The sequence below is a fragment of the Amphiura filiformis genome, chromosome 20, assembly GCF_039555335.1.
Source record: "Amphiura filiformis chromosome 20, Afil_fr2py, whole genome shotgun sequence".
Lineage (NCBI taxonomy): Eukaryota > Metazoa > Echinodermata > Ophiuroidea > Amphilepidida > Amphiuridae > Amphiura > Amphiura filiformis.
The window spans coordinates 43239109-43262675 of NC_092647.1; the positions used below are offsets into that span (position 1 = coordinate 43239109).

The window sequence follows — 23567 nt, forward strand, 5'->3', positions numbered from 1 at the left end:
ACACAACTGGTACCTTATTTTTTGGCTTACTGTATTTCATGTACTTTGAGGAAAATGGAAAATAAAAATTTCAACGTATGGGTTCCGAACGCGTCATGTGTTCAAAAACCACGCTTACGTTTATTAGAGTGAGCAAAAGGGTCATAGGACCAACAGAATACAAATACTAAATGTTTGTCTCTACGTAAAGAAAATGCATCGTAATAATACGTTATAAGTGAAGATTTTCAGCTCCATTATGACATGGTGTTATTTTATCCACATGCGTTTTTGCAATGTTTGCTACAAATACATTAGAATAGATGGTATATATGAAGAGCTTATTTCCAAACCGTGTTAAGTCCACAAACACATGTTTCTGATTTACCTGTGCGATATTGCTATGGGTTGTGATGCTATAGGTATTATAATTTCAGTTGGATGCACCATTACAAAGCATACAGTGGATGTACGCACAGTAATAATACTGTGTGATGCCTTTGATTCCCAAATGAGAACAATAGTCTGCATATTGTTAACCAGCATTGTTGTGGTATATGATGGCTTGTTGATAGTACAACTCATTGTTGCTAATGTCAAACTTATAAGTTTTATAGGTCAAAGTATAAATTGTGATTGTATCACATAAGTAAAGGAGAAACTTGTGGTTGTGGACTTGTGGTAATAAGCTCTTCATATAATGTCCAACATTAAAATCGTAAAATTGCGATTCATTCAACATGTTATGCTCCGGAATATCCACAGAATAAATGTCATTAATATAACACTTAGTGGCAAAAAAGCTTCATGAGCATTACATGTGGAAAAAAATATTTACATGATAGAACCATGTTTCTGATGTCTTAATCCACTACAAAATTGCTTAAAGAGGAAGCCCCGCCAGAGCAGTTCTTCTGGGGTGAACCAAACCTGCCTGGTTATCAAATTAATCAGTGACAGGTGTAAGTTGATGTTTTAATGTTATTGTATCAATTAGCACCCGTTACATTCAGAGATAACCTTGTAACTGATTAATTTGATAACCAGGCAGGTTTGGTTAACCCCAGAAGAATTGCTCTGGTGGGGCGTCCTCTTTAACACACTGGTAGTACAGATTTAAAAAAAATAAAATTGCGTTAAGTTGTTATAAAGGTGGACTGTACATCATACAAGCCCATTCAGGAAATAGAGTTTTTAGTCGGTCTCTGTATGTAGCAGGCTATATAAATCAGATATTTTTTGATACTATGCTTTCAGGAATCATCTTGTTTCTTGAGGTATGATACTTTTTAATTTCTGATACGATATTTGATTAATGAAATATATAATAACATTACTCCACCAACATATGCTGTGCAAAAGAATGTATAAAAAGATTGGTTTTTTATTTACAGATTTCGAAAGCCGAAATTTATATTCAATCGCTGAGAGAGAAGCGAGTGGTATTTGACCAACGAGGTATCGCGCTTTTCTCAATGCAACAAAAAGCGCGCTACCTCATTGGCTAAAAACTAATCGCTCGTCGCTCATTTGAAAACTGATTCAGGCGGCGGAGGTCAAGGTTTATTATAACTGTTGACATCGCCATGGCCCCATAACGCGAATACAAAGCGTGTCAAGTAAAATAAATTTGAACACTATATCGTCCCATTCTAAACGAGAATGAACTGAAGTGTATAACTGTTTTTGATTTGATTTTGTATGACTAACTAGTAAAATACATATCAGACTCGATCTCTGGGTTGTCGTGATTGGCCTTGCGTCGTCCGACTGATTGAAAACTGGAGTTGGCGCCCTCAATGGTCAATTTCTAAATATACGTAGTTTACAAAAAGAGCCGCAAAAACATATTACGCCTTATTTCATAAATTTTGCACTTGTTTTCCACACATACAGGGTGCGACATGTAATAAGGCTAGTCCTTGGAATTATAAAGTGTCCTCACAGTGCATAATTATGTCACCCCTATGTCACGCGACCCCGCACGCGACCAAATTGAGTCGTTAGTTGAAAAAACAAGAAGTATGAGCAAAAGAAATAATTAAAGATGTGTGCTCCGATTGCATCACACTATTCCTCTCGTGGAGGCTCATCACCGAAACATTCATATTGTCATATTGTAAAACATACATAACTCATTAACAACAATAAATCAAGCAAGTTTTCAAAGTATAATGTGATTTGTAGAATGAACTTTTGCAAAACATGAAATTGTTATTTTTCAATAATATATTGATTTTGATAATGAAAATCCTTTTTTTTTTACCCTTAAAGAACAATTTTGCCTTCAATGTCCAACAGACATGACAAACATGAACGATCCAGTCCAGGTTGATTATTGTTTCCCACCTTCTTTTATCTAAAGTTTAGAAGCAATGCTATCATGTGAAGTTGGTAGTCTTGTCTTCTCTAGAGGCCTTAATAATTTATAGACTTCCCATTTAGTATGGAATATTTCTTTACGAAGTGCCAAGACTAGTCTAGAAGGGGTCTGCATAAACCGCATGGGCTAAATATTAATTGGGGTGTGTCGGGAGATGGTGTAAAATAATTATTTGATAGAAAATGTGCTTTCCATGAGTTTACATTATGGTGCTCATAATGTAGCGAATTTGCCTAAAATGGCGGATTAAACGAGGCTGAATTTGAGCTTTGTGGTGGACACAATTTCGGACTTTATGCAACATTGTTCTGTTATTATCAAATTTATTGAGGTTTGACGTGATATTTCCTAACTTTGTCAGCAATTGGCATTTGTCACAGCTGAATGCACTTGTAATGTACCATGTTTTGAAAATGGGAGGAGCTTAAAATATGGCTCTTCAAAGTTTGAATGTCTCCTACTGGGGTCAAATGTTATAAACTTACGGTACAAAAACAACTGCGCGGATTCCTGGTTGTCCAATGGACTCACGCTGTTTATTTATTTACAGTAAGTTTATAACACTTGACCTCAGGGGGTATTCAAACTTTCTGAGTACGTATCACTTTGAAGAGACATTTTTGCAAAAGCTCCTCCCACATTCAAAACTGGTACATTAGAAGTGCATTTCAGTTCTGATCAACACTTTAGGCTAAATCACTACATTATGAGCAAAGTCAATAATATATATAGACTCTTGGAAAACAAATTTTCTATCAAAAATAATTTTCTATCAAAAATAATTTGACACCATCTCCCGACACACCCTAATAAATATCTAACCCTTGCGGTTTATGCAGGCCCTTTTCAGATTAGTCGTGGCACTTCGTGCAGAAATATTCCATACTAAATGTCAAGTCTATATAATTAATTATTTCAACCAATGATCTCAACCGTCACACAACCGTGGCAGGGGAAGATACATGTTGCCATGAGTTTACAATCAAGGTTTGGGGTCAAGTGTCAAAAGGTCACTGATCACTAACTTGGATTGCCAGTCTCCTGATGAAGGTCCAAATTCTGACCGGCAATTTGAGGTACGTCTTAATAATTATGTGTTGAAATCGTAGGTTTAAATAACTAATTATAAAATGTGCCATTATAGATGAACTTTGATGCTAATAAATCTCTCATTGTAGGTATGTACATTTCAGAGCGAGCGGAAAGTACTGCGATCAACAGAAGATCGGAGTTTTAAAATATGTTAGATAATGTTATTGTTTTCATGATAACATGGTGTTATACGCTGGTGAATAATTTAAATATAAAGGCAAAGTCAATTTTATCGACTTTTAGGCAACTAATGCTGGTTTCATACTCTCCTGCCGCTTGCCGCTTTGCCGCTTTGAAGATGATTTTATTTCACTGCGCAGTTGCACCAGAAACGCTAGCGGTGACCAGCGGCAAGCCGCGATATATCGATCACTCCACCGATTTGCCGCGGGGCAGCACCGCTGGGAGTTGAATTCAGAACGGTGCCGCTCTGACGTATGATAACAAAATACGATTTTGGAGCGGTGCTGAGCGGCAAGAGTGGCTTTCAGAGTCATATCGCTGCCGCTCAGCGGTGTACCGCTCCGCTTGTAGACAAGTGCAAGCGGCATGATGAAGCGTCACGCCGCTCAGCGGCAAGCGGCACAAAGTATGAAACCAGCATTAGTCCTATTATCATGATTATAGTTACCATGGTTACATGGAAAGATAGATGATGTTCAGCAAATGTAAATTAAATATCTGCTATATATTTAAGATAGTAGATATAAGCATTAATATCTAATCTGAAATAGCTATAGCCTATTGAATATGCTACCACGTGGTAACCTCTTTTCCTTCAAATTGTAGTCCGTCAAGAAGGACCCTCGACAGGGAGCGAGAACCGAGTCGTCAGGCGAGTGGTGTCGCACTGATGCGCCAAACTTCGGAACTCTTTTCTTGCAAAGTGTAGTCTGCCAAAATAGGATCCACGACAGGGAGTGCGTTATGCCGCCAAGCGAGTGGGTCGCCATAAGGCGCCCCCTGTCGAAGGTCATTCTCGACGGACCAGCGCATTGCTGAGTTTCATCAATCTTTTCATAATTAGAATCAAAGAAAACGTAATAAATTACATAGACATACAAAACATTATAAAATCTAGAAAAAAATCTTCACAATTCAATAGCTTGCGGATGCATATAATCTTTCACAACGATTTCACCAATTTTGTACAATGCGTAGGGATACCAGTTAACATATTCCGTCGGAGTTGTGTGGTTATTGTTTTCCGAGTACGCTGTTCCCCATAAGTACTGTTTTATACTATAATAAATTCTAACTGGCAAAAATGATGCATGTGCGATCCATTCTTGCTGAATAACTGCGTATGACGACACGGCAATATCGTCCACAATAAGCGTCCCGTGTCTTGTTAAAGGTGCTACAGCGCCCTTTATCGTCTTTATTGTTATTCTCGTTATTCTAAGCTGTCTCAAAAGTGCGCCCTCTTCTCTATCGTGATCCTGTACTGTTGTGTAAAGAAATTGTCCTGTTTTTACATGGCTAGCAAATACCGCCTTCGCTTCACTGAAGTTCGTATGCGTCGAATCCGACACGTAAATAAGATGCTGGGGCGTCAAAGTGGCAGTGTACTGTTTGTCCTCAGTTTCTATGACATAAAATAAAGTATTTTGAAGAGGCTTTCTATCTAAAAACATAATAACATCACTGTAAATTATCTCTCCTCGAGAGTCTATTGCTTGCACTCGGTCTCCAATCCGGAGTCCATTTAATGTTCTTCTTTCACCAGTTTCCATGGTAATTAAAGAATCACTAGGGAAACATCCTCCAGATCTGGCTGCTTCTGATGAATCTATAATGAAAATAAAAAGGTGATATACACAGGTTTAGATATTCTCACTGTAGTTAGGTTAACACACGACTGGAAGTCTAGATTAATTCAATTAGTGTTGATCTGACCTTAGGTCAGGTCAAAGGTTATTCCTTGTTCAGCGAAAAGTTTGTATTATTCATGTTATTATCTCCGTCATTACCCGTCAGTTGTAGTTTCTCTAGCTCTAGCTCTAAAGCTAAACTTTTATTTGCCAGTGTTTGTCACATAACGTAGGTTTAACTCCAGCAAATAGAATTATGATGACTATTTACAATGATTTATGTTTATCAATTAGTTTGCTCCAACAGAATATGACATGGCACAATAACCTGCTCAAACTTGTACATTATTATGTTATCCAAAAAAAGAATAGTTTCGTGCTCTTCAGCTTTCACATAGCATCCGAAACCTGCCACTAGGCTCTAACTTTATGCTTATTCCCTTCCTAATGATGTTCCCTGTACAGGGGCATGCCACATGCACACAGATCTGTGAACATATAAAATTGAGTTCAGCACGTATTTTTCTTGGTCTGACACAATAGTGCTGATTTGAATCATATAATCGGTCATTTACCCAAAATAGACAATTATGTGCTCACAAAGTTTAGATGATTATTGACCGGGGAGACACGTGGGGTGTGTGCGGGAGGGGAGGGCAACTGGAGGCCCAATGCCCAAGACCTGAGAAGGCAAAGGGCATTCATGTCCCCAAGCAATGTCACTGATGACGATTTCATGATCCGTGTTTCTTGGGAAATGCAATTTATGTTTCACCTCTCTATGATTTAAGAGTAAATCATTTTGATAAAAAATAGAAAATAGTATTATGCATATTTGATTGTACATGTACATTTCATTGTACCCACTCGAAGCAATATGTCTCGCTTGTCGTCGTTCCCAAAGCCTCTCGGCATTCTAAGAGCCAGACATGTAGATCACGTGGTAGTATTATTATATGAACTCTGCAAACTGGTCTTACTTTAGAGTCTGTTTAAGGCCATCCAATATCTATTCAAGGATGATAATCTGACTATGATAGTCGCCCAATCTCTTTATTTATACATTTATATTATTTTCCTACGGGCAAATCGTTATAAAATAGTCTTTAATTTGCCGATAGTAGCAGACGATTGCGGGTTAAATGACATCCTAATTACAATATGATGGCGGCAAGTTTCTTCAGCAGGATCAAACAAGCAAAGTCCCAAGTCCAGAGGACAAACTACTTGCAAACATGCATTGCAATTTATCGTACTTCAGATTGGTTTTTATGAAGCTTTTCCAAGTATGAAATGTAAATCCGTTAAAAGACAACTTGGGTATATAGCTTGCGCTGATCGCGATTGCTGTCTATAGCTTCTATATTTTTCATAATTATAATTTAACATGTTTAAAGGAAAGTTGCATGACTTCTGTTTTCAATGTTTGGGAGACAGAAGTCACATTTATGTTCCAAAACATATCACCTCCATAAATTGTTTTACGCCATTTGTTTGAACATCTATGACCATCAGTGCTTTTTTACCTTTTTGCGTGGTTTGTGTGTTACAATGAAATGTAGAAAACAATATAATATTATTGCTGTCAAGCGATTGACCTATTTTAATTCCCTTCAAAACAGTATTCTTTTTTGACGTTTGAACTAAACTGGTGTGATTAAACATGTAAAAGAGTTTCGTATTGTTTGTGTATTTAATTCTGGGTCATGATAGTGTGATTATTTAAACTAAAGAGATATGATTTGCCCTTGGAACGTGCCTCATGACGAGATTAGTCAGATACATGCAACGTGATTACGGAATGATTCATATCTTCACATTTGACTTGTTTTCGGATCATGAGAAGTTGTTAAGCATAATTACTGCTTGAGATATATGAACAAGAGACATAAACATATTTGTAATGAAGGATCATTTATTCAAGTAGGTAATGGAGATACGCATCCTGCACAAGAACAAATAAACACAACGGGGAACGATTGCTCGCTACAAGAGGAAACTGAATATATTTAATAAGAAAGAATGAAATGAACTGTTTACCAACCCAAAGTGTTACAGTTAAACACAAATCCCGACCGGCACACAACCCAACTTGAAAAAAAAATCGTCCTTACAAGAAAATTAATGCCCTGACAAAGTAATAATATTTTTGAACGAGACTGATTTCGTGATCGAGGATGACATGACGAGTCACATCAGGTCATCGAAGGTCACACTGTAGGAGGATTCATTCAGCGAAGTGTGCGACCCATTATTAAGTTATGCAACGACTTCTAGATGTACTTTCTGTAAACTGTCATAGGGCCTACTTAAAATGACATCGACAATCTCCTGGAAGTCGGGGAATTGGATCACATCAAGCAAAATTAATCATAACAGTTAGAATAATAATTTGAATGAGAAATTGATATGAACAATAAATCAATAAGTCACATATTTACATCTTAATCTGAATTTATAAGTGTCTTTACCTGATTTAACCGATACGTGAATCCAGTTTTTTTGCTCATAATAAACCCAATCAAATCCGGCATCAACCGCCATCCTAGCCAACATTCCATATTTTTCTTTATCTCTGTCACTGGTAGTAAGGTCAACAGCTCGTCCTTCATAATGAAGCGAATCTGGCGAATGATGTCCATCCTCGTCCCAAGCTTCAATCACTCGTAATTTTACACCAGGCCATCGGTTCATTACGCTGATAGCTAGAGCATTGAGTTTGTCTTTACATCTCTGCAGATGAGAAACAAAAATAAATCAATAGGTTTATTTTTAAAACTTTGTAGCAATTTGATTATGTCTGCGTCTGGTATTATAATGCTACATTTGCACTACAGTAACAGGGCAATCTTAAAATATATTTAATCTAAACTCTGTGACTACTTTTACTTCTGTGCAATAAACCCTATTCCTTTACCTTCGTCATAGCAAGGTATTTTTGAAAATGCCAAAGAGGGTTACCATCTGACCACATTAACTGCCATATTATGTTCTATTTGGTACTGATGGATTTTCACTGGCTTTTAAACAAAAATTTGAAAGAAAATTACTATCCGAATTTAAAAATCCAGTTTGAACTCAATGTATCCTTGAATAGTTTAAGAACCAAAACAAATTTCGCTGATCCTCACCAACCCCCTTACTCTCGAAGATTTATCGCCTACCATACCCGCGGATATATAAGATGGTATCCTAATTGTTATTGTTTTATCGCTGCAATGAGCGCGAGGTGTGGCATTACGATTAGCAAAAGTCATGTGTGCGCTAAAGTGAGTGTTTTATTGCACCGGGACAAATTGGTAGGTGTGTGGGTGGGGTTGGTGCGGGTTTTTTTGTGGGGGGGGGTGGGGGTGTTTGTGAGAGGGGAGGTGGTGGTAAGATGAGAGTTATGGATAAGAAAAAGTAAATAATATAATATATTTGTAGGATCACTACCCCATATCGACATGGTATTCATAATAGTAATTTGTTAAACGTCAAAACAACCCAACCGTTTTAAAAACACAATGATCAAATAATTAATTTAATTTCACATGCAAATATACGGTTTCACATACAATTTTATTGTTCATGTTACTAAGCTTATACAAAACACACGTACCCAAAACAGTTTAACGTTGGACGTTGAAAAATATGGATATAAATGTTTTTAGTAAATGCTTATTTCAGCACTTTATGTTATACTATGGTCACAGTGTACTATGGTATTAACGTAACTTCAAGAAACATGGTAAAATGACTATTTTGAACAGTTCTCTCAACAAATATTGAATTTTAGTATTTCATCACCACATCCGCGAAATATATTTTTATTAAACATTAAAGAATGTCTATTAGGTTAATCAAAACTTAAGATTTTTATTTTTATTTAATGTATTAATTTACTGGTTATCCAGTGTTCCACAACTTGAACTTGAAACCGTCTGAATTTCGATACAATCGTACAACAGCACAGTTAACATAATAAATTTTGTGCCAACAATATCAGGCATATATCCTTAAGAGAGTCAATGCACTGCGAACTAAAATACACTCCCCTCGTTATGCCAACAACAATTATATAGCAAACGACACATTCTCACCAATTTTGCAAGCAAAGCCTTTCCATTCCCGTCCCTTATAATTCTGATATTATTTTCATTACAGCTCACTAATTAGGAACTGACAGAGTAACAATGCCTCATGGCTATTGACCCCATAATAAAAGACAAGTTCTACACGAGCAAACACATACCAAATAAAAGACTGGTCGTTTAGGTAGTGAATGGGCTCGTTACAGTTACTCTAGCTATTGCCTTTAGCTGATTTCAGTCCAATGATTTGCACATAGCTGGCTCTATAAAAAAAAACCCAGCTAGACAGAGAAATGTACAGCATTATATCGTCGACATTAAGCATTAAAATGTAATAGAATGTACACGAGCATGACGAGTGAGCCCGAGTGGTTGCTGTTTTACATTGAAAGTAAGATCAGCGGTCTGGTCTGAGCTTTCCATATAAAAGAACCTCTCTGGACATGATCAGAGCATAGACCTAGTAGATAGCACCAAGAAAAACAGGGTGAAACAAAACAAGCGACTGTAATATGCTTGAAGACATGGAAAATCAAAACGTAATCAAAAGATCGATCTACATGTATATATAAGTCTAACACTACTTCGCGTGTCTTTTGTATTTATATACTTTAATACTTCTAATTGGTATTAGAAATACCAGAGTACTAATTAGAGTACTAAAAACTTTAGTATCAGGTTCACACAATAACCAACTAGAACTTCTTTAATAATTTCAGCAGCTTTAAGCTATAGCCTTTTACCAAATCGTTTTGGAAGAAGTAAATGATTCAGATGCAATCCATTTAACCGTCATCTTCAGTAGACAGCACTTTAAAACAAGTTATCTAATCTTCACGATTTTACAGATTCTTCTTGGTAAACGCATGTTAAAGTTATCAGCTTTATCTAGTTCTAAGTGCATGTAAAGTATAAAAAGTTGTCAAAATGATTAGATAGCAACTGTTTTGCTGTCGAGTGTCATTTACCCATCTGTTACTATTGCACCAAACACAGGAATCCTATTGAATATTGTTGATAACAAATGTAGTGAAATCAGAAGATGTATAAAGCCATTTGGAAATAGACATTTATCATGTTTATACGCATTTAGTATCTCCACTAACCCAATTTGTCACTCACAATAGAAGACCTGAGCGCAAGAAGACCGTAAGTCCACTTGGCCCCTCAACATGTATACAATAAAGTTACGTATAGTTTCTTAGGGTTTTATAATGTTTAATACATGTTCCAGGGTGAAAACATCATGAAAGGTTGAGAAAGATTTGTTTTGGCCCCTGAACATGTATAACACATTACCAAACTATACGAAACTATACGCAACTTTAGTGTATACATGTTGAGGGGCCAAGTGGACTTACGGTCTTCTTGCGCTCAGGTCTTCAATTGTCTAACTTTCTCGGCTCAGACAAAATCATACAACAGCAGATCAAATGTGTACAATCAATCAAAGTTATGCAAGTTAACCAAGACATAAAAATGTGTACAATATTAGATATTTCAGATGAAGTACTAGTAGTGGCACGTGTGCAAGACGTACATTTGAACTATGGTAAAGCAGAGGACAAAACATTAACAGGAGTAAAATACTAAGCAGGATGGTACAAAACTTACATGGTCCGATAGAATTGAGGGTGTTTTTGCTCTTTTTCCTTTAGATATCGTCCCAAACTAATTCAATTGCTGTATTTATTACAGGAACAGATATCGATGTATCAAGAGCAAAAGCAGCAAAAGTATGGACGATATGAACTGCCTTCAAGTTAGAGGAGAACTGTAATTTTCTTAAGCTCACGGAATGTTAGACTTCCGAAAACAAACTCCGTAGGAAAACACACTTAAAAGTGTATTTTGTGAAATTATAGCAACAGAATGGAATGCACGCTATATGCCCATTTATAGTTACAAACATTGATGATAGGAAATACTACCACAGTGGGTCGGTCAATGTCCCGTCTCCTTTTCTTATCGAAGGGTCAGTTTGAATATATTACAAAGCTAAGTTTGTAGAAAGAGCAACAAGAGGGATATTTTTTGCCGGCCGAATGGACTTGCCTAAAACGTCCAACGATTCATTCATACGGATTTGTTGTGTCCAGTAAAGTAAAGAGGCAACCTCCTCATGTTACGCGTGAAAAGTGCGTTGTAATAACTTGCTGTCGCAGGGTCAATGGCTGGAAACATCTGTTCTACGTATGTATTTGTTTCATCTACCAACAGACATTTTATTGCTACAAATAATTATAGTCAAATGTAATATATGTATTTCACCTTCTGCCCATTGTCACTTGATTGCCATTGATGCTATTGGTGTTGTTTGGGATGGTGGTGGTTTCGATGTAATTGGTAGTGCTGTTGGTAGTTAGATAATGACGATTTTGTTTTTTATACTGTGTTATGGTTATTATGTAGAATTTCAAACTGACCCTTCGATAAAATAAGGAAAAGGGACATTGACCGGCCCACTATGTTAGTGTTCCTATCATCAATGTTTATAATAGGCATATGGCTTGAATTCCATTCTGTTGTTAATAACAGATTTGCTTTGTTTAATTTAATATCACAATTTTGCAAACTTAAACTAAAAATTGTGATCCTTAAATGATTACAAACAAACTTACAGTTTGAAAACTGAACTGCAAATATGGCATTGAAGTTGAAATCAAGGATAAGGCTATTTTACGTACAGGTGCCACAAATGTGTAGATTTCTGAAATAGTGAACTAGAATTGACACCGGTTCACTGGTGTAGGAAGATGCTTTCACTTTAATAATCCATGATTGAAAAGTACTTGGTCAATAACACATAAGCTCACATAGACACATATTTTGAATTAGAATAGTTTAACAGACATTTTACAAATTTGTTGGAGTTCTCAGTTTTTTAGGACATTCTTTAGATTTGACGAGAATTGTGACAAGTGGTCATAGAGAGTCCTTTGCACTCTTTTCTATACATCTTAATACTAAACCAAACTGGTTTTAGAAACGAAAACGTTATATTTTATAACCTACAACCCGCAGTATGGCAATTCGTGAGATAATCCTGTGCTTAGGCCCGTAACAAGACGCAAGAATTTTTGGTTTTTACACCCACTGGAATAAATTTAGAGTCAACTTTATGCTCATAGTTTGGTTAGTCTCGTTGTATTCTTATACACGAGAGACGAACTATAGTTCTTTCTTTTACACTATTCTTTCCCAAGTCGCTAGCTCCTGCGGGGTATTGAAGTGTCAATCATTTCTCCCGTGTTGACATGTTGAACAGGGCGTAAAATTAAGGATGGAAGTGACATTGTGTCTTGATTTGTTCTCTGCAGTGCCAAAATCCGGCCGCTTTAACTGTCTATGGGTGGCACAATTCACACTGTTCTACCCCAAGTTTGACGTTAGAGGAAAGAACAACACCAGCCAAACCAATTGCCCCGCGACAACCTACTGTAACTCATGCAGACAGCCATTGCTTGGTTACTTTTTGTTGCAGAGAAATGCACACCGAATAAAAAAGTCATCCTGGGGCCTCTGTTGTCATTTAATTCAATGCTTTAGTTGAAACACAACGGGGAAACTTTACTTAAATCTTATTGTGTCTATTGTTAAAATATGAACATGCTTTAACAACCAAATACCATACGAACTTTGTCCGGTGTGTGCCAAACATGCCTTTATCGCCAAAACGAAGTATGTCAGATTGGAGTGAGTGTCTCGTTAGCTTTATATTTGTCACTTTGTACAATATTTTACAGCTAAACATCATGTATGTTTTTGCCTTATATTTACATTCTTTCTTTGCACATTACAGTCTTTTTCTCTCAATCTCTGTGTTCTCCCGGGGTGTTCTCCAACTATATTATGAACTCGTTTCGTGTTCCTGTAACGTCAAATTACTTTTACGTTTAATAAAAAGATTGAATATATGTACACCATTATTGTACGACAAATGATAATTACCTATCGTATTTTACATTATTCAGAACGCCATGTGCATACAACCCCAAGATACCATCATGAAATCGTGCTGGGAAAACGATGGTTTACTTAATCAATCAATTACTTTTCTTTTAATACATTGTTATTCACAAACATACCCTATTCATATTCAGCAAATTGTAGAATCTGCAAAAGACACATTAATCATTTCGGTTTACACCTGGTTTAAATAATTATTAAGGCAACAAATTCACATTATCAGAAGCTTTCCATTACCAATGTCTTGCTTTGTAGATTTTAAGAAAGTCTTTGACAGAGTGGAGATGGGTGAAGTTGTTAGACATTCTGAAGAGAGTTGGAGTTGATTGGAGTGACGAAAGATTGATCCACTATGTGACAAGTGGCACAGGTGACAGTGGCATACATAGTTTCAATGCAAGTGTAGTTAGGAGAGGCAATAATTTCACATTATCAAAGGCTTACCAATGTATCTGCCGTGTAGACTTTGAGAAACCTTTGACAGGGTGAAGCTGTTAGACATTCTGAAGGGTTTGAGGTTGATTGGAGAGGGGCAAAAAAAAAAACGGCACAGGGGATAGTGGCAGGTAGAGTTTCAATCCAATTGTAGTTGGGAGATATAGTAATTCAACATTTATATCAAAGGCATACCAATGTATCTGCCTGTAAAAACTTTGGCATGGTAAGCCGGGTAAAGCTGTTAGACATTCTGAAGGGATTGAGGTTGACTGGAGAGACAAAAGATGGCACAGGTGATAGTTGCAGATAGAGTTTCAATCCAAGTGTAGTTGGAAGAGACAATAATTTCACATTATCAAATGATTGCCAATGTATTTGCCTTGTAGACTGAGAGAAAATCTTTGACAGGGTAAACTTGGTGAAGCTGATAGACATTCTGAAGGGGATTAAGGTTGATTGAGAGACAAAAGATGGCACAGGTGATAATGGCAGATAGAGTTGCAATCCAAGTGAAGTTAGGAGAGATAGTAATTTCACATTTATATCAAAGGCATACCAATGTATCTGCCTGTAAAAACTTTGACATGGTAAGCCTGGAGAAGCTGTTAGACATTCTGAAGGGATTGACTGGAGAGACAAAAGATGGCACAGGTGATAATGACAAATAGAGTTTCAATGCAAGTGTAATTGGGAGAGACAATAATTTCACATTATCAAATGATTGCCAATGTATTTGCCTTGTAGACTGAGAGAAAATCTTTGACAGGGTAAACTTGGTGAAGCTGATAGACATTCTGAAGGGGATTGAGGTAGATTGAGAGACAAAAAATGGCACAGAAAGTCTTTGACATGTTAAACCGGGTGGAGCGACATTGTGAAGGAGATTGGGGTTGATTGGAGTCTTGGAGATGAGACAATAGCACAGGCGAGAGTAGCAAATACGAGTTTCAAACCCAAGTGTATTATTTGGAAGAGACAATAATTTCAAAGGCTCAATATCCAGCAAAAACGAAGGAGATTCAGCGTACGCCAAAGCGCCCATCCTTTCCAACAATAGAATGTATTCTTTTGTCGACACGCTGAAGCCTGGTTTATGAAACAACAAATCTGTAAATCTAAAGAGGGAACAGCATGGATGTATACCGTAAACGTTCGCCTAATCATGCTAATGGCGCTATGGACTCCCTTGACAAACTAAAACTGTCCTCCCATAAAAATCCCACCAGCAAATAAGGGCACGTACCCTTAATTCTTGTTGGGATTATTAGAGGAGGGAGCTCTCTATTTGTACATGAAATTTCCCCCAGGCAAAGGAGCCCAGAAGGGCCATTAGGCAAACGTTTACGGTATTACGCAAGTCTACAGTGATCTTCACAGGACAAGTTTGAATCAGGATATGCATCAGTCGTCCGGAACTTTGAGTGCAACAGATCTTTTCAACCAACAAGAAGAAAAAGAAGACTGCCGGATAAGTAAACATTGTAAAATTAGCATTGTATATGCAACTGTGCAAGAACATTTTTCAATCATACCATTACATTAATGATTTTCTTATATAAACAGTGTGTTTTTCGCCTTGAGTTGTTTTAACAGGATAAGCTGGCAAAGCTGTTAGACAATCTGAAGAGGATTGGAGTTGACGGGAGAGACAGAAGATTGATAAGCCAACTATATAGATGTTACAAGTGACACAGGTGAGATTCGGGAAGGGGGTTTCAGTGAACCCAAATGTAGTTGGGATTGGAGAGGAGTGCGTCAAGGACGCCTACCGTACTGTCACCGGTGCTCTCCACTAGACTATTATGTGGAGATTGTGATGATAGAAGTAATGGAAAGGGTAGAAGAAGGTGTACCTGTTGGTAAGACACAATTCAAGAACATGTGTGTAAAGGCCAGACGCTTGCACTTTCAAAATACAATTTGAAAAATGTAAGCCAGTACTCGTCTTTTTAAGTATTTGCTTGTAGTTCTTGACATTATGTTAAAGAGAAATATAGCCTCACGGAAAGCAGGTGACACCACCACATGACTCAATTGAGACTGGTTTGGTTAGCATATTTAGATAAAGATTAGAATAATTTTAATATTGCATCATTGTGAACTTTCCTCTGCTTACCTGTATTTTGTTTCAGGTCAGTTCTATATACATGATATATTACATTGTATTATAATACAATGTAATATGTGTACTTCACACACAAACTGTTTATAAATGGATATTGTGTTAAACACATTAATTTCAATTATCATCTTAAAAGTCTTTCGTGTACTTAACTCCAATATTGCTTGCTGATCAGAATTTTTTCGTTTTTTCGGTGGAAAGGCGACAAAATCACCAGCTGCGTTCGGTAAATAAAAAACCAGAGTGACCATTCGTTTTGAAGTGAAAACGTCCTTCTAAATTGAATGTTAATTCTCTTTTAGTTCAGGTGAAATGCACTCTTCTCAAAATAATTAACCTATAGCTCACTTTTTTTCATCAAAAAAAGCTTGCTCATTCCAGTCCTTTAAGCCTTTTCTTATTTTGTACCAAACTACCTCCCAACTAAAATTTCTCAGTGCACTTAAAATAGCGGCCAAATGACTTTGGCTAATCGCAGTAAGTCCATTTGTGTACCTACCATACTTACGCGCGGTAGGGTGTTCGCTCGAACTTCAAGGATAGGGGGCAGGAGGCTGAAACCCATCGATTTTCATTATAGCTCTTACAAAAATATTTGATATTTAAATAAAATTAGTGATTTCCATTCATATTTAGTAAAAATCCGATGGAAATTGCATGTTTTTACGATTTTCTAGCCAAAAATAGCCAAAAGTTTCCAATTTTGTGAGGGAGTAATTCCATCATTATATTATGGAGCATATTTAGTATCACTAAATAGAGGACTCCTTTGATACAGAATAGAAATTCGGGGGGGGGGGTGTTAACAAACCCCATTAGTAAAGCGGTACCAACAAATAAATACGTCAGTAACACAAGCGCTAAGAGTGGTTTCGATTTTTTTTGTTTTTTGTTTTATTAGACTGGAGTTAAAAATAAAGAAGCTTCGAGTAAACGAATTTGGAGAGAAGTACTAATAGACAAACTAAAGTTAAAGAAACAAATTCCAATTTCGTGGTTCTTGTAGGATCAATTAAATTATTTGGCAAAACCATAGATATATAAAACAAAAAAGAAGGTAAGAACAAGCTCTAGCACTTGAAGAACAAAAAGCAATGTCACCAAAAGATTTAGTGCTCCCATCTTAAGATTGTAACACAAGAAAACAAAGGGGCTTTCCAACCGTTTCTGGACGTTTCTGGACCGCCATTTCATTTCGTCAAAACGTTGAAATAATTGCGACCAAATTTCAAAATTATCTCAGGCATGTGTCTTACACCTTCTATATTATAAGCTTTCGTTGGGGTCATGCCATATCTTTATCATGTTTATCATTTAAATCGTAATTTCAAGATGGCGTCCGTCAATATGGACTTTTATTTCGATTACCCACATTTGACCTTGATAGCTATTATAATATGGTTAAAAAAGTTAGAGAATCCCTTCTTTTAATATCACCTTGAAAAAGTTAAAACTTCCCAAGGGACTAAAACGCACTCAGAAAACTACATACACTTGACTACTTGGGCGGGAAATAATGAAAAATTCAAAAGCCTCCTAAATCGAGGGAACAATAGGTAAAAGATTTATACGTTCAATGGTATAAATATAGCCCCGGGTATATCAAGTTCTGAAAGTCCCATTATGTAAAATGTCTTTTGCTTTATTCTCGGAGAAAAAGCTCGTCGAAGATGAAAGCCCAAGGGTGGGCGGTCCTTCATTCTAAATAACATTTTGAAACTGTATTTGTTGAATCAGTTTGTCATTATTATTTGAAATACATTATGAACAAATATTCATGTAACCCCATTGCAACTTTGCATTGAAGTTATGCCTGCAAGCATCTCGCCCACGGTTTTAAGAATTTGAACTTTTACCAATACAAACGACTCCTTCTTTATTACGTTACTGTACCCATACAATCAGTAATTCAATGTTATTATTACATTTAGCAAGACGAGTATCCTTTTTGTGGTGTTTAGAAGAAAACTGTGCTAAGTATGTTTGATTTCTATGTTACATACTGAAGAAAAGAATATTGACCCGTGCCTCAAGTGAACGTTATTTTACAAATGATCAAACCAATTTCGGAATGGAGTAATATACTTATTGAGTATTTGGAATTGAAATAAGGAAATATCACATTAACTGTGTTGTGAGTAAGACATTTGATGAAAACAAACAAGCACGATTTGTCAGAAATGTGGTAAATTCAAAATGTTTCACTCGTTACCTAGCGCAGCATCCACGAATGTCACAGTAGATGTACATGTAGCGAGATAAAGCATGACGACCTCTACTGCTGTATGCTTATATTTCCTGTTATCACTGACACATTCGTGAATATTAATGACCTCATTGGCATAAGCATATTCTATTATTGTTAAGAGTGGCGGTCATGAGCTGTGTGTATGGATAATTGAACAACAGTTTAATACTGTTCGACAATGTGTACACTTTATTACAATGTTCTTGAATTGCAGTTATTGTTATCATACTGGGAGTATCATTTACTGTTTCATTTTTATAAACATAGATTTTTATGCAAGACTCTATCTTCATAAAAGTATAATTTGTGTTCATTTTCATTTGTTAATTCTGTATAAACACAACATAATGAATTGTTACTTTTTCGTGTTTTACTTAAAAAGTTATCAAAATCAATGTCTAAGAAAAACGAATTGAAAATTTATCGTACATGTACAAACTGTAAAGAGTGTATGGCCACCAAAAATCGCAACTATAAGAATATGTCCAGTGTTTGCATCTTGGTAAACCCATGTGTTTGCCTAAAACCTATATTGACAAAGGGTTTAAAGGTCACTTGAAGTCTTTTTGTAGTCTATTTATGCTAGTGTTTGCACTTCGTGTCAATGTATTTTAGATATGCCGTTGCGGGGCTAATATTGTGATAAGTGAACAAAGCGCTGAGATAAATATTGAAGTTATTTCACTAGCCACAATATATGGCCGAATTGAAGCTCCGTCTAAAAAAAAAAAAAAAAAAAATAAATAAATAAAAATAAATAAATAAAAAAAAAAAAAAATAAAAAAAAATAAATAAATAAATAAATAAATAAATAAATAAATAAATAAATAAATAAATAAATAAATAAATAAATAAATAAAAAAATAAAAAAATAAATAAACAAACAAATAAACAAAAGTAACACAAATAGTAATAATAATAATAACAACAATGAATCAATGGCGTTTTGACTCCTTGCCACAAAAATATGATGGTTTTAAACGTGTAAATCAAATGGGACACGATGAGTGGGGCATGAAAAAATTATGTGATGGTATGGTTTTTATTTGATATACATTTTGAAAATTAAAAAGAATGTGGCACATTACTTTGCTTCAATGTGAAGCTAATTCGTTATTCTTTTGTACAATGATAAATTTTGACTGAATAAGTACACTTGGAACACAATCCATAGGTTTCACGCAGTGTAAATGAAACCCACATTTTTGGTGTCCCCTTTGCACTGTGATTGATTTTGAGAAAATGAATGTATTGTCAATCTTCATAATTTTTATTATGCATCATCTTATTATCTTGGTTCCACGTGTAAAGGCGACACCAAAATTCCGTTCCTTTCACACTAGATCATAAAACACTGTATTTTACCTGTATGAATAACATTTTATTAAACATGAGACAGCAAAAGAATTAAGGTATCAATTATGTTCTAAATTAAAACCAGCAACCAATACTTGTACACTTTAGTTCTGATTTAAAACCTCATTGTTGAATTTGGTTAAGAATTAAAGAAACGCTGGCGAACACCAAAGGAAGGAACTAAATCAAAAGTGAACTTTTTTATATTCTAATCAATGGAAGTCACGGCGCATGTTCGAAAATGATTTGTGTATAAATCAATAGGGCATTCAATAGAGCAATCTGCAACTTTTGAATTTGCATCTTCCTTGGAATGTTGGATCACAGTGCCTTTCTTTCTTGACCGATTTCAACGAATAAGGTCTTAAATCTGATCTAAAAGATTCAGCTATTGGCTGCTGGTTTTAAATATGACATACCGTATTTCGTCAAATAAACGCCCCCGGGGGCGTTACATTTTCCCAAGGGGGGGGGGGCGTTTATTCAAGGTCAATTTTAGAACGATAATTCCCGTTAAAATCATTAGGTAAACTAAAAACACACGCTAAAATGACGAACTAGAAACACTGACTTCTGGCTCACTTCCGGGTTTCTGATCCAGATTTTCGCCAATTATTGACGCTATTATCGACCATGTCCCAGCAAACACAAAAACGTTTTAAAAACGTTTTAAATAAGTTATATTTTGGCTTTTGATTTAGGTAAAAACGTTTTAATAACATTAAAATGTCGGGTAATATAAAGGTCATGATAACGTTTTAAAACGTTTTGTATGAAAACACACTACAACAATATTTTTAAATGTTTTCAAAAAATGTTATTGTAAACTATTTTTACAAACATTATTGCCAAATATTGTGTCAATACTTCAATAACATTATGTTAAAATGTTTTAACCCAGCAAACACAGAAATGTTCTTAAAATGTTTTTTTCAAAACCTTTTAATAACATTCAAATGTCGGGTTATAAAAGGTCATGAAAACGTTTTTAAAACGTTATTGAAAATATCTTGGGCAAACATCTCTCGCAAAATATTTTTTCAACCCCAAAATAACATTCTGTTTAGAATGTTTTGTATCAAGTTTTCAAGAATGTTTTCGGAATGTTATTAAAACGTTTGTATACCCTTTATGTAATACGACATTTAAACGTTTTCTGTAAAACATTTTTGTTTGCTGAGCAGTAGGTTATCAAAAAATGTTTTTAAAGGTTATGAAAACGTTTTATTCTCTTAATATACCCTTTAAATAACCCGACATTTAAACGTTTTCTGACAACCTTTTATAACCTTTTGCGAATGATGTCGAAAACGTTTTGTGTTTGCTGGGGTGCGCAACTTGGTAAGCTTACTACACAAGATAGCATGGAAATATAGGCATTTTTGAAACATCTTGGTTGAAAAAAGTGGTGGGGCGTTTATTTGAGGGGGGGGGGGCGACTATATGACGAAATACGGTATATGTCTTTGTTTAGGATATACAGAGGTGAAAAATCTCGTACTTTAATTCTTTTGCAGTCTGTATGCTAATTTATGCTAATAAGAAACATGAATTTTGTCAGTAAGGACATCGTATAACAAAATAATCCCGGTATTAGAAAGAGAGGATTTATATCTTAAATTAAAACTATCATGTGTTGTAAAAAGGCGTCCCCACGGACCTTAAACAACAACTAGCAAACAAGAATGTAATCAAGATCAATTTAATCATGATAAAATTGGGAGAGACAATGTACATAAAGTATTTCAGAACTATCATGACTATAGTTTATTCGGCGCATAATTGGCGAAGAAATGTATTTTTTGTAACACTGCGCGCATCGTTAAAGGCCAACTTGCGCTATATCCTACGCATTACGCATTACGCAACACGCGTAAGTGCTGCGCCCAACTACTGCACGCCATTGTATATATCAATACACGATGTTATGAGTCTCATCATTCTCCTACTATCAAAAGCCGAACTTTATTAGCAGGTAAATCTAATTTTATGTAAATAGGGACATATGGTTAATTTCCAAAAAATAACAATAATTGCAGAGGCCTATTTTCGATAAGTAATTTGAGTTATTGGTAAAAACTCAAAAATATAGAAAACTTGAATTTAACATGTTTAAAGAATTTAAACATGTAAAATGTGAAAAACAATATTTTAGATGTATCCTTATATGGTTCCTGGTATATCATGTTGACGGCACTAGCACCTGTGACGACATTGTGACGTCATTTCCCTGAGGTTTAAATAACGATAAATTCTGAGGTACACAACATTGCTTTAAAGTCCAACTTGCGCAATCGGAAAGGCTGACATGTTATTTATCATCATTTATCAGGCTTAACAGTATCAAGGCTAGTTTTCAAGCCTTTGTTATTTGATTACAAGTTAAAACAAGAGATAGACACACTCTAAATATAAATGAGCAGTATACTGCCTCGACAAGGGTGCCCGAACAAAAAATGATCATTGATATACATTTTCACTAGTACTATGGGCCTGAAATTTTTGAAATCTCAAAAGGGGGGGGGGGCGAAAACGTTTCGCGATGACATTTTTTTGCATCAGGCCCCCCTAACAAGTGTTTGCGAACGGTCCCTTATCATAGTAATAATAACATCATGTACCTTGTACAATGTGCATGTATGCATAACTTAAATTTCTCCCTTTTTTAAAATTTCCTATAAGGAAGTTATCCTAGAGGCATTTGTCGCTTGTAAAAAGGTCTTTCTACTTTTTACAGTAATCGATAATCAAATTCAATTCTTCACAAAAATGTCGTTAATAGTGTCATTTTCCCGCTTGGAAGGCGATTATAATAGCGGGTTGTTCAAGATCAACGCCTGTTGCGTGCCCCAGTACTATCACTACCAAGAGTACCGCGCCGACAGCATCTAATGTATAACTTTTACCAAAATATAGTAAGGTTAGTAGCCCATATAGCCAGAGGAGGAGCAAAAAGTTTATCCGGTTTTCATTGGGCCTTCCTTTCCACAGCCTCAAGCTTATTTGCTGTGATTTTGACCCTTTCCTTTATTGTAGCCAGGACTTTCCCTGGTCGAAATAAATGTCGAAATTGGCTATCCCGTAATGCACCATGATCTGATAGTTCGACGTTTCATGAAATCATTGTGTGTTACGACCTCGGCGTGAGAGTTTCTGATATAATGTACATCACTATGGACCACAAGAGCCTCATCCCAATGGCATAGTTCAATAACCTCAATTACATAATTATAGTGCAAAATTTGACCTCAAGTTGCAGAATATGACTTTTTGTACCCAAATCTTCAAAGGTCATTCAATGAACGTACAAATGTATTGGGGTTTAAGAACCGTCCCCCTGATAGATGAGCATGTTGTTGATCCTAGTGCATGTGCATCCCCTGACTTCAACTTAAAACTAGAATCTTGTGTACCTTGTGTACAAAAAGAAGAAGCTCACTCGTAGCTTAACTTTATCAAAGTGCATATTTTGGTACCAGGTGAAAGCCCATTTTTGTCTTTTCAGACCTGATTGAAATAGGATTCACTTAGGCGAAAATTTGGTTGTTGGGTGGAACACCACCTCGCGGTAGTTATTCTAGGCTTATTTACCACTCAGTGTGATAGAATCCAATCGTTGGAGCAATTTACCTCAAACCTTGGAAGTTGGAATATACATGTAAGAATTAGGTTTGATCCTCAATGTGAGATAGAAAGCATCACGTGTTAGTGTTACAATCTGGACTACTCATTTTTAATATGAATAATTTCTTTCAAGAATGTTCAATATAGAGAGCAGACTTTTTCAAATGTACAAAAACGCTGCATGCTTAAATAATACATTGTGAAGCAGTGCACTGTGGGATAGCATTAAACCATCTCGTGTTACCAATTGTAAGAAGCTATGTTTACCTGAGTCTGACAGAAACAGATCAATATACACTGCAGACGTATCGTATGTCTTACGCTGACACTTAAGTGGTCTTTAGCGCAACACCATGCTTAAGTGTGATACATGAAGATATTCCACATTATTGTATAAAGCTAGACTCCTTAGACGGTATATTTTAAGGGTATAGCACCAATCAAGATGATACGCAATCAAAATTTTTTA

General features: G+C 35.9%; 1 protein-coding gene across 1 annotated transcript in view; it reads right to left on the bottom strand.

Moving 5' to 3' along the window:
* Positions 1-2941: 2941 nt before the first annotated feature.
* The window catches only part of LOC140141761 (sonic hedgehog protein-like), a 33998-nt gene continuing 13372 nt past the window's right edge, over positions 2942-23567 (bottom strand). Inside the window, exons 2-3 of the mRNA XM_072163629.1 lie at positions 7740-8001; positions 2942-5246 (exon numbers count right to left, since the gene is read on the bottom strand). Of these exons, the coding sequence (XP_072019730.1) occupies positions 4546-5246; positions 7740-8001 (963 nt within the window). The 3' untranslated portion in view covers positions 2942-4545. The remainder of the gene's footprint in view (positions 5247-7739; positions 8002-23567) is intronic.